The 13,274-nt window shown below is 41.2% G+C and overlaps 1 protein-coding gene across 2 annotated transcripts in view; it reads right to left on the bottom strand.

The window, feature by feature from the left end:
- Positions 1–13,274, bottom strand: part of bmpr2b (bone morphogenetic protein receptor, type II b (serine/threonine kinase)) — a 120,650-nt gene that overhangs the window by 9,495 nt on the left and 97,881 nt on the right. For both annotated transcript variants that reach the window (XM_057335246.1, XM_057335247.1), the window contains exons 7-10: positions 6,314–6,428; positions 2,153–2,313; positions 1,873–2,020; positions 1,095–1,231 (exon numbers count right to left, since the gene is read on the bottom strand). In XM_057335246.1, coding sequence (XP_057191229.1) covers positions 1,095–1,231; positions 1,873–2,020; positions 2,153–2,313; positions 6,314–6,428 — 561 coding nt within the window. The remainder of the gene's footprint in view (positions 1–1,094; positions 1,232–1,872; positions 2,021–2,152; positions 2,314–6,313; positions 6,429–13,274) is intronic.

The raw sequence follows: 13,274 nt of genomic DNA, 5'->3' as shown, positions 1-13,274 counted from the left end.
TATAATTAGGCTAGAAAAGAAAATACCTTATTTATGTAATGAAAATAAGAAATCGCTTTGGAATCACATTTGTTATACTAAACAAATTTTTTTTTAATGCAATATTTCTATTTGTCATTATTTCTTTCCAGTTATCAAAAGGGTAAAGCGTAGTCGGACATTCACCTTATCTCAAAACTTGTGTACACGAGCTGAGACCTGTCGTGAGATTTGATCGTACCAACCGCTCACGTCCATATTGATAAATGCCAAATTTTGCGTGGAAGCAAGCATACGCACAGTTTTCTGGTGGACGATCGTTTGTAAATAAATGAGGGCCACTGTGTGAATTACATTGGTATATTAACATGCATGAGGTTACTCCTTTAATGTAAGTATAGAATTCTTTTCTGTCATATTATCGTCCAACAGACGAAAAACGTGTACCTCATAATGCTGCACAATCTGAGGTATTATTTGTGTTACTAGTACAAAAGGTGTAAGCTGTAGGGTAATACTTAATGAGTTAATGGGATAGTTCCCACCAAAATAAAAATTCTGTCATCATTTATTCCCCCTCATTTTGTGAAAAACATGTATATGACACTTTCTTCAGTGGAACACAAAAGAAGATATTTTGAGAAATGCCAGTGGTTTTGTGTCCATACCACAGACGTTAATGGGGGCCAGTGATGTTGGTTACCAAATTTCTTAAAAATATCTCCTTTTGTGTTTTTGTGTGAGTAAAGATAGTTTGACGTAACATGAGAAAAAAAAACATATTTTTGGGGTGAACTGTCCCTTTAAGTGAACCAGTCATTAAAGTGGTTGTTAGAAACGAGTGAACTCAATCACAGTTAACAACCTTCATCAAAATTTACATTTTACTTCCTCTTGGCAAACACACAGCCCTGCTAGAGAAAAACACATTCATGTTTTTATAAATATAAAAGCGTTATGTGTTGTTCCACTTTTATGAGATCTGGGCAGCCTGCAGCAGAACTTTGGGGAGCTAAAGTAAGCACAGGTCTGGGAAAGAGCTTCAGCTGATGTTACAGCAATAATCTCACCACTTCCTGTCACAAACACATAATGTGATCATTTCAATCTCTCACCAGGCTGTTCTCCTTCCACGCCTCAGGAAACTTCGGTCTCTGTTTCTCTCTGGACACCAGCACCTGCATGTCCTCAAAGGAGGGGTGATTCCCAGCCTCAGCTTGGAAAGCCATCTGGTATTCTGGCACTGTTTCTCCTTTTAAAAAACAAAATGAAAGTCAGTCTCAAGAGACCTTCACACCCATTGCAGAATTACTGGAATACTGAATTCAATTCATACAGGAGATGTGGCACCCTCATGCTCCCTTAATATACTGAGCAAATCAAATGGAGTCTTTATTGCTACCTACTGGTTAATGACAGATGTTTGACTAGTTGGCACAGCTTGGTAGTTAAAGAACGGCAGCTAAAAACAAAAAACTAAAGTCGATTTCTCTATTCAAAAATTGGTGTCTCTTGTGGTGTACAACCCATGTTTTTAATCATGTGAATGTACAGAAAGCTCAACTTGACATTGTGTCTTAAAGGGATAGTTCATCCCAAAAAGGAAAATCCTTTTATCATTAGTAACCCTCATGTCGTTCCAAAACTGTATAACTATCTTTCTTCTGCAGAACACAAAAGAAGATATTTTGAAGAATGTTGGTAATCAAACAACATTGGCCCCTATTGACTTGCATTGCATGGACACGCAAACACACATTTCTCAAAATATCATCTTTTGTGTTACACACAGGTTTAAATGACTTAAGGGTAAATAAATGATGACGAGTTTTATATAAGTTTTATATTTAGGTTAACTATGTTTGTGTACAGTTCTTGGTGCCTGGTTCTCACCTGGAAAGAGGTCAGTGCATCTCATGAAGGTTTCCCAGTAGATGAGTCCGATAGCGTACATATCCACCTGTTTCAAAGCCGACTCGCAGTCCCTGAGGTTCACCGCTCCCTCTAGCACTTCCGGGGCCATGTAACGTATAGTTCCCACCTAGACAGCAAGTGTGATGGGAAAAAGTACTGCTTTCATCAGCAGTTTTGGACACTGCATTCATAAAAAACTGCAAACATGATCATAAGTGGGTCATTTATCCTACAAAAACAGATAAAAGAAAAAACAGACCTCACTGATTGCAGCGTTGTCCTCTTCACCTGGCCGTACGAGACGATTTCCCGTCAGCTTCATGGACAGGCCAAAATCACTAATCACACACATCCCATCATTCTTCACCAGAACATTACGACTGTTTAGATCCCGGTGTGACACGGCAGGTTTATATACATCTGGAAAAGACGGAAGGTTCTTGTTATAGTACATAAAAATTTTGATTTTAGACAATTGTGTTTTCCATTGTGTTTTGTGCTTTCATGAACTGGAGAGGAAGAACATGTTTTATTTTTAAGTATGAAGGATGGATGAGTAAACACATGGATGAGTAAGGTTTACCTTAACCTTTTAAGACCTGTACACTAAGAATGGGACATAAGCTAGGTTTTTTTAATATACAGCCACAAATAAATTAGCGATCACTCCAGTTTCCCTTTATTCAGCATTTCTACTTGTACTGTGGCCTTTCTAGTCCAGTGTCTGTTAAAATTCAACATAACAAAAGTCAGGAATGACATAAAGTCAACCAACAGCAATTTGAAAGACTGAATGAGAAAAGCAATTTAAAAAGAGAGAAAGCATTTACATTGATGTATGGTTTGTTAGGATAGGGCAATATTTGGCAGAGATACGACTATCTGAAAATCTGGAATCTGAGGGTGCAAAAAAATCCCCTTTAAAGATGTCCATCAGTCGCACTGTAGCAGGTCATTGCTAAAAAGCAAGAGGTTTGTTTCAACGCTCTCTGTTGGCTTACCGCTGTAATGATGTTGTGGAGAGTAGATGAACCCGAAAGCAGAAATTCTATTCTTTACATAGATACCAAACTTGAGTTAGTTAATGCCGGCTGTACACATTCTGACCTATTGTATGGCTGCTGTAATACCATGTAATAAAAGCCGATAGTAATAAAAAGCAATAAAACATTTACCATGTTTCTTTATATATGAAGATATCATAATTTTAGAGGTCACATTCTTACCAGCACTGACAACCCATATGTACAACACAACCACCAGAGGGCACTCACAGAAGCACATGATGTGAGTAACGGCTTCTGAATGGATTGCCTTTTCTCCAAGTCCTCCCCCTTCCCCTCTGTGTGCTGCCTGTCTGGCTCTAAAGTTCAGTCAGTAATGAGGGCAGCGGCGGAGCAATCTCAACTGCGGCTGTACTGAGACCAGCATTTAATGAAGGCAGGCGGTGAAAGCCGGTGGTCGGCTGTTCTGAGATCAGAGCTGTAATGAGGGCAGGGCCAGGGACAGTTAAAATGGAAATGAACCGAGGTCTGATGAGTCACAGATTGTCTACGGATCTCTGGCGACGCTCCAGCACCCGGAGAAACGGCGCGCAAATTAGTCGTGTGTTATCACTTCTACTCAGCGTGCTAGACCTTTTAGGACCATCGAAGGTGCCAAGGGCTCAATTAAACCACACAAAAAAACCTTTGAGCCTGAAGAATGTCTTCATGCTGCGTTAAAAATGCAGAGACTGTTTATTTTTAAAGGATGTTTTGGACTACAGGGATATTTTAATCTTGATTTTAAATGCTATGGGCATTCTTATGTGTAAGTCGACGTGTTGTTAAACGCTAAGATGCATCATTATTAAAAAATAATATTTTCTTTTGTATATTACAGATAGCATGCAATATGACCCAAATGTGCAGATTAGAGCCGTCTGGAATAGACTGCATTGGTGCACCAGTCCACTGGCTGATTCACACAGCTTTTTTTAACCTATGTGGTTAGAGGCACATTCCAGCTGGGCTATGGACACAGCAATAAGGCAGCTGTAAGTACAAAGTGTTCCTAGTAGGGGTGTAACGGTTCTCGGTAAAAAATTGAATCGCACGGTTCTCCACCAACGGTTCGGCATTGGACGCGGCTCATCTTAAATCTGACGACGCATTTATAATATGGTTCGTTAAAAAATATAATGCGTAAAACAGATTGACAAAGTTCAGCTAATGTATGTTTGTCGATGGATACACATTTAATACCTACAACAAATCAAATAACGTAGACAAATTTCAATAGGATTGACGTATGCTGTGATATGACCAGTCATTTATGCTTTCATTACCCGGGTGTAGGTGAGACCTGAACAGCACATGTAGCTGTTTAAACTACACTCGTTCAAGCCTTGCCAATTTAAACATTTAAGTGCAAGATGATGTACACGAAAACTCGCTTGCGCGCTGTGAGAAGATCCGAAGCGTGCATAAGGAAAGTCTCGAGACATGGCGCAAATATTGAGTTGTCTTTGAAGCGCTTAAACGGACAAATTCACACACGAAGTAGGTCAACATGCCCCTCTTGTCGAGTATCTTAACAAACATAGTAGGTTATGTCTTAAGTGAACGGACGAAACAGACGAAAAACAACGCATGTGTACAGTATCAGTGTACTGGATCTGTTTCATTCCTCTTAAAGCGATAGCAGCATATTCCTGCTGTCTGTTAAAAGTCAAGGAAATCACTCACTGCTTGTGACTCAATAGCTACTGTAACTTCAATTATGATTCATCTTTATTTAATTTGTACATATGCAATGTTGTTTTATTTGATTACTTTAATCCATTTCGACCTTGAAAGGTATACTGTACAGTATACACAGTATCTTATTTTATTTTCCGCGTTGCTCTGTTGTTTTATTGGTGCTGTTACTTGTAGCTTGATTATTTGTTCTTATTTTTATTAGTAGTCCCTTTTCCCTGAACATAGCAAAAAACGAACCGAAACCGTGACCCTAAAACCGTAACACAAACCGAACCGTGAGTAATTTGAACCGTTACACCCCTAGTTCCTAGCATTGCAGAGAAAGCCAAATCTACAGCACTCAGACGGCATTGCCAAAATGAGACGCCAAGATTCTCAATACCAGCACATACAGAAAATGAAGAAAACACACACGTTCACCTCAACTGAGACTGTATTCAACCTTTATGGAACATACCAAGTTCAAAATTTTCTCTACATGACTACATTACAATCGTAGTCATATATCTTACGAACAAGTCTGTGTCTCCATGGCACGTTTTGATTGTACGAGACTTGGAACGATTTGCTTTTAATTTAAAGATACGTTTTTGAATTAGACATCAAATATCAAACAGCGTTTCCAAAAGCAGTGGTCTTTGAACATCTTCAAAGTCTAGTACTCGACTTGTCTGTACAGCTGGTGCAAAACTGCAAAGAGGGTCTGTTATGATTCATGTCTTCCACCAGATTTCTACTAAATTACATGCCAATCAAACTGGTAGCAAAGTTGTTTGACACATTCTAAAATGCAGAGCCTTTTATTGAGGGTTTGGTAGTGGACAGACAACAAATGTTGGTATGTCTGAACTGCATGTTCGTGCCCAACTAAAAAGAGGATGATTTATTTCTCCCACCAGACTTACTAAATTACATGTCCATCACAGTCGTGGCAAACAAGACATCAATATTTACTTTACACAACCTCAAAATGAAATTATAAATGTTAATGTATATTTTAAAACAGGACTTAAAGATGATGTCATTTCTGAACCACTAGCAGCAACAATCAATTGTGACCCTGTCCGTGAAATCCAGATTAGGAGCATCCAAGTCAGAAAATTAACAAAATAGCTTGTGTGTTTATGTTTTTTTTTGCACTGTAAATGATAGATTATATGATAGATTTTGACAAAGTATTCACATTTTCGATTGTAATGCTGAAATTAATGATTTTACAGTAAATACTGAAATACTGTATTTGCTGTGCTGTAAATTTAAACACTGAAATAATGCTGAAACTGATTTATTTTGCACAAAAATGTATTAATTAACTTAAACATAGATTGAAATTTTGACATAGCCTTACTCAAGATATCAAGGTTATTTCACAGAATGTTTTCTATACTATGTAGAATTATTTTAAACAAAAAAACAACAACAGTATAATGACTTTAATTGGGTTTAACTCTACTGTTTTTCTATTGGTTGACGAACAAGTCTGACCCTAAACTGAACATGTAATATCCTCACTCTTTTCCACTCAAAAATTAGGCTAGCAGAAATGATTTTAACCTTCAAACCCCTGTAAACAGATTTTTAGCAACAAGTCTTTGAGTGGACCAGCTGTGATGGAAACTAGGAAGATAGAAATAATTGAGTGAATGTGCGTGTATATACGTAGAGTCGAGCCTCACCTCCTCTCAGGAGCTCAGTGTGCAGGTAGGCCAGTCCTCTCGTGAGCGAATGCGCCAGACGACAGCAGCTCACCCAGTCCAATGTATGGAGACTCAGATATCGACACAAAGAACCCTACAAAAAGAAACAGCCCAGTTAAACACGCACATGCATACACACGCACCAAACGTACAACTTTAATTGCTAAAACTCGCCACTAAAAGGGTCATAAAACAAAGAACATGAACATGATAGTTATTGCAGTACCAGTAAGATCTCGCTGTTCGCAGAAATGATGCACTGCACTTTTAACACCGCTTTACAAAGACAATCTGTCCAGGTCAGTGCTCAAAACTACTCTTACATCAGCATTTAAAATCTCTGCAGAGCAGGTATGAGGCTTATGAACCTCTTTAATAAATTGTAGACTCAACAGTTGAAATGTAAAGCCGTCTGCTACTAATTTAAGCAACGCTATTAAAACAACGCTATAATGTATTTAAGCAATGCAATTAAAACTACCAGCGTCAACAAAAAGGAATGTACAGAGCCGAGTTACATTTTACAACAAAACTACTGAAAAAAACCCACTATGAACAATATTTAATTAATGAGCGTTGTAAAAAATCAATAGCTGTCACGCTGTGAGGTTATTCAAGGTGGGGCAAATTGATGGTTACTTGGTACTAAGGACTGTCGTGAATCATGCTGAATTCTTTGCTGACTTCATTGTTATTTCTTGATAGTCATCCACTCCAGTTAGGGGTAAATCACTGCTCCACCCACAAAGCTATCACAACACTTGAGAAGAGTTTAAATATAGTATACAAGTCCTATGGACTACTTCTAGATAAATCTACAATCTAAATAAGTGGGCGTGGCTCAATTATGTTCATGTTCATTCCAAGACCTTCTGCAGTGTGGATGTGGTTTGGGTTTCTATGGCCCGGTTTCACAGACACAGCTTAGCTTAAGTGCACGTAGTCATCATACAGCCGACCAACAGGATCCTTTCTACGCTCTCTACATCATACACATGCTTGTTATAAATGCAGAGCAGCCGCTTCATTCAGAACACAACTTTGCGAGTTATCTTAATGTATCCAGAGAGTACATGAAAAATAGACACCAAACACAGCTGTTTTGGTACTCAAAAAAGCACGTGGTATCATTTTTAGTACGGAACTGAACAGCGTTTTGTAACGTACACAGAAAAACTTTATTTGCAGTACCTCTTCTACTGTTCAAGTACTCTTAGTCAACCTTCCTAAAAATCAGCCAATGGTTGTAGAGTCGCATGCAAAAATCTGTGTGCTAATAGAAACTGATATGTACAATGTAACACTACTAGGGGTGCTTATGCTTACTAGGGGTGTAACGATACACTACTTTGCCGATTCAATACTATCCCGATACTTGTGTGCCGATTCAATATATATTGCGATTATTGAGTATTGCGATTATATAACTATTGCGAGTCGATATTACAATTTATTGTGATTTTTGTTTGCTTATTAAAGACATTAAAGAAAATACTTGATCATACCATTGAAGAGACTGTATATCCGGGCTATTCAATTGGTGGCCCGCGGGCCGAATCCAGCCCTCGATGTAATTTGTTCCGGCCCTTCAAGTAGCATAGTGTGAAAAAGAATCTCTAGAATAAATTTAGTTCAGTCGGGAACGGACCCTACAGTACTGAAGTGACGCGCGCCTGTTCCATTCAGCACCAGCTGCAGCAACACCAAGCAGGAGTCACGTGACGTTAGGTAAGTAGTGCGACTCGCAAGCCTTCTCTCCTGTGGGATGCGGTGAACAGGACGATGACGGATGATAACTTTTATTAGTTTCATTTCTGACATTTTGCTAGCACGAATAGGACCACCATTTCAAAAGTACAGAGGCAAGGGCGGAGAACAGCCCGTCGGAGAATAGCGCCTGTGTCACGATGTGCGGTGTGGTGGAAAGAACCCAGATGCAGGCAGGCATGAAGGGGTTAACACAGCGATTTTAATAATAACAAAACATACACGAAACAAAAACACCCACAATGGGGAAAACAAACTAAAAATGAACTCCAAACAAAGACTTCCCACACGGGGGCAAAAAACAAAAGAGACAGGATACTTTAACTACAAAAACTAAGACACGACTTGATACTTAATAACATCCAGACAAGGGGCAAGGTAATCCACAAGGTAGGGTAACAGGAACACGAGCAAGGAACAGAAACAAGATAGCATAGCATAGCATAGCATACAACCACAAAAGCATAGGGTACAGGAACAAAGTACATATGTGACCCTGGATCACAAAACCAGTCTTAAGTAGCACGGGAACATTTTTAGTAAAAGACAAAAATACATTGTGTGGGTCAAAATTATCGATTTTTCTTTTATGCCAAAAATCATTAGGATATTAAGTAAAGATCATGTTCCATGAAGATATTTTGTAAATTTCCTACCTTAAATATATAAAAACTTTATTTTTGTGAGTGGATGGTCTGCCACAGTGCCCCTGATAAACAACTTCAAAGGCAATTTTCTCGATATTGTGATTTTTTTGCCCTCTCAGATTCCTGAGTTTTAAACAGTTGTATCTCAGCCAGATATTGTCCTATTTTAACAACTCATATATCTATAGAAAGTTTATTTATTCAGCTTTCAGATTATGTAAAAATCTCAATTTCGAAAAATTGACCCATAAGACTGGTTTTGTTGTCCAGGGTCACATATACACAATCCACGAGCACCGGACAAAGAAACATGAGGGCATTAAATAGGGAAGACAAACGAAGGATAACGACACAGGGCAGGTGAGGGTAATCAGACATGGCCGGGAAACAATACAGGAAATGAGAGGGGCGGGGCCAATGACGAGACACTGGAGAGAAAGCATATTATTGTCAAAAGGACAATAATATGTTTCTCTCCACACATAACCAAAGGCTTTGCCATGACTCTGCCACAGGACCAAGAAAAACATGACTAAGTGAGGCAGAGCCATGACAGCCTGTGTAGGTTAATGTTGTTTCACTCACTGAAGTTTCCTTTTTTAGAATAGAATAGAATAGAATAGAATAGAATAGAATGAGCTTTATTGGCCAAGTATGTTTCCACATACGAGAAATTTGTTATAGTGACAGAAGCTCCACAGTGCAACAGAAAGACAGCAACAGGAAAGAACACAGATGATAAAATAATAATAATAATATACTGTACAATAATATAGAAATAGGCAATGTACAAAACAGCAAAAACACAATATACAATATAGACAATTATGTATGCACAGGTCTGATATGTGCAAATTTGGTGAATAAATAATGTAAAATAGAGTTGTGTGTTCCGCATTTAATGTCAAGTGTTCATAAGATGGATTGCCTGAGGGGAGAAACTGTTCCTGTGTCTGGTCGTTCTGGTGCTCAGTGCTCTGTAGCGTCGACCAGACCGGTAACAGTTCAAAAAGGGAGTGTGAGGGGTCCAGAGTGATTTTACCAGCCCTTTTGCTCATTCTGGATGAGTACAGTTCTTGGAGAGTGGGGATGGTTGTACCAATGATACACTCAGCAGTCCGGACTACCTCCATAGTCTTCTGACATTAGATTTGGTAGCTGAGCTGAACCAGACAGTTATAGAAGTGCAGAGGATGGATTCGATGATGGCAGAGTAGAACTGTTTCAGCAACTCCTGTGGCAGGTTGAACTTCCTCAGCTGGCGAAGGAAGTACAGCCTCTGCTGGGCCTTTTTAACAATAGGGTCAATGTGAGTGTCCCACTTCAGATCCTGAGAAATTGTGGTGCCCAGGAATCTGAATGACTCCACTGCAGGCAGTCACAGTGCTGTTCATGATGGTGAGTTTGGGGAGAACAGGGGGCTTTCTCCTGAAGTTCACGATCATCTCCACAGTTTTAAGCGTGTTAAGCTCCAGGTAGTTAAGACTGCACCAGACAGCCAGCTCCTTGACCACCTGTATGTAAGCAGTCCTGAATGAGGCCGATCAGTGTGGTGTCGTCTGCAAATTTCAGGAGCTTGACAGAGGGGTCTTTAGATGTGCAATCATCCGTGTAAAGGGAGAAGAGCAGTGGGGAGAGAACACAGCCCTGAGGAGCTCCAGTGCTGATGGTGCAGGTGTTGGATTTGAATTTACCAAGCTTTACTAACTGCTGCCTGTCTGTCAAGAAGCTGTTGATCCACTAACAGACAGAGGTGGGGACGGAGAGCTGTGCCAGTTTATTCGGAAGGGTGTCCGTGATGATGGTGTTAAAAGCGGAGCTGAAGTCCACAAACAGGATCCTCGCATAGGTCCCTGGTCTGTGCAGATGCTGAAGGGTGAAGTGCAGTCCCATGTTGACAGCATCATCCACAGACCTGTTTGCTCTGTAGGCAAACTGCAGGGGGTCCAGTAAGGGACCAGTGATGTCCTTCAGATAGGCCAAAACCAGTCTTTCAAATGATTTCATGGCCACAGACGTTACAGCCACAGGTCTGTAGTCATTAAGTCAAGTAATTTTGGGTTTCGTTGGGACTGGGATGATGGTGGAGCATTTGAAGCATGAGGGGACTTCGCACAGCTCCAGTGATCTGTTGAAGATCTGTGTGAAGATGGGGGCCAGCTGGTCAGCACATATTTTTAGGCAGGCTGGTGACACACCGTCTGGGCCTGGTGGTTTCCTTCTTTTGTTCTTTCTGAAGACCTGGCGCACATCTTCTTCAGTGATCTGAATTGTAGGTATGGGAGAGAGGGGGGTTGCTGAAGGTGTGAATGGTTGTGTGGAGAGGTATTCAGGGCGGGTGTGGGGTGTTTTTTCAAACCGGCAATAAAACTTGTTCAAGTCTAGTTCAAGCTAGTTGTTGGTTCTCCAAAGTGCTGGGGGATGGTGTCTTGTAACTGGTGATATCTTTCAGACCTTTCCACACTGAAGCAGGATCACTGGAAGAGAATTTGTTCCTTAAGTTGTCAGAATAATTCCTCTTTGCCCCTCTGATCTCCTTTTCCAGTGTGAATTTGGCCTGTTTATACAAGACTTTGTCCCCTTTCCTATAAGCATCTTCTTCGGCCTGACGGAGCTGTCTGAGTTTTGCCGTGAACCACGGTTTGTCGTTGTTGTAAGTTAGATAAGACTTGGTAGGGATGCACATATCCTCACAGAAACTGATATATGAAGTTACAGTTTCTGTCAGCTCTTCCAGATCGGTGGCAACAGCTTCAAAAACAGTCCAATCAGTGAGAGAGAAACAGGCTTGCAAATCCTGCTCTGTTTCAATAGTCCATTGTAGCGAGGAAGGCGGGACGAGAGCCGTGGGGCAGGAAGGCGGGGCCGGTGGCGTGAGTGATAATGAGTATCAGCTGTAAGCGCACCGGTCCCGCATGCCTCACGGGGAGCTAGGGAGCATAAGAGGACGGAGGATGACGAGGTGGGACGAGGTGGGATGGCGGCCATGGAGGGAGATCGGCAGTGCCGGCTGCCCTCAGCCAGGAGCCATCGCCAGGAGGCGGCCGGAGGATCGGGCCGTCCGCCGGACGTCCAGCACCACAACCTAGCGCCGCGAGGAGGAGCCTCGGCTGGGCTGAGGACCGAGCGGCAGCGTGTCAGGGAACCGGACCACTTTTTTTTTTTTTGTCCTCTCTCCCCTCTCTCGTCCCGGTCGCTCGGGATGCTCCCGGCTTCGTTCTCTCGCCTCGTCCGTGCATGCCCCAGTCACTGGGGTCCTCATGGGAGAAGGCCCCCCGGGGGGGGAGGGAGTAAGCACAGGCTCGGTGCTGCCCCCCTGCCTGTGAGGGGTGATGGGGGTATGTAGCGAGGAAGGCGGGGCAAGAGCCGTGGGGCGGGTAAGGCGGGGCCGGTGGCGTAAGTGGCAACGAGTGTCAGCTGTGCGACCGCCGGTCCCCGCATGCCTCACGGGGGAGCTTGGGAGGATAAGAGGATGAGCGACCGGACCATCGAGAGAGAGGACCCGGGCCAGGAAACAGGTTAAGTTTGTTTATGTGTTCGTGTGGCCGGCAGTCGACCGTGAGGTGGCTGCCGGCCTGTTATTTGCTGTTTATTGTTTATTTATTTTTGATTAAAGATTGTTAAATCGATTTCCCTGTTGATTCCGTGTCGCGATCTGCTCTGATCAGCTGGAAGTTGTGTTTTGTTATGCAGTTTTAAAATACAACACATGAACATGTTTGAATGTAGAAAAGCCTGCTTGAGCATCTTACAATGCACCGATGTTGTTGTTGTGCAGTTTAACATACAACATCAGCATGTTTAAATGTAGGAAAAAACTTTGTGTGTCTTATGGGGCAAAAATGTAAAAATACAACATACACTGCTCTAAGATTGAATCACGGATTTCAGGCATTAAACAGATTTTACTGTATAACGCGGAATGGCACAGAATCTTTCAAATGTATTATGTAAGATTCTATTATTTCTATTTTTATTTTCCCCTGTATGGTTCAATGTACTGTATCTACTGCAGGCTTTTAATATAGTTTATAAATGAATACTGTAGTATACTGAAGTATTTTTTTCATGTGGGCAAATATATTACTATTGTATAGTGAAGGAAAATGCTGAAAAATTTAAAAAGAAAAAACGGAATTTTGGAAAAAATCAAACGGATTTCTTATTGTTGTTGTGTCATCCCTCATATTGCAAGCCATATCTCTCCGGCCCCTCATTTTGGATGCTTTTCATGAACTGGCCCTCATGACAAACTAATTGAATAGCCCTGCTGTATATTATGAGTCATATTAATAAAAACAATGCATCACATCTTTCTGAACTTTTATTTCAGGAGCATACACATACACAGTGTATATTTTAAAGTACCTTGAACCATGAAACTCAGTGTATGGCAGAGTTTGCATACCGTTTTAATCATGTCTAGCGCTGCTTTTCCCGGCAAAGTGTAAAATCCAAAGTGTTTCCACACTTGGGATTTGAAACGTGAAGGTGCCGATATAATTTCCGAGCTTTGATCCGCTGAC

This window comes from Triplophysa rosa, linkage group LG6, assembly GCF_024868665.1.
Source record: "Triplophysa rosa linkage group LG6, Trosa_1v2, whole genome shotgun sequence".
NCBI lineage: Eukaryota > Metazoa > Chordata > Actinopteri > Cypriniformes > Nemacheilidae > Triplophysa > Triplophysa rosa.
The sequence above is the reverse complement of the archived record's forward strand: the minus strand, read 5'-3'. Positions and strand labels throughout refer to the sequence as shown.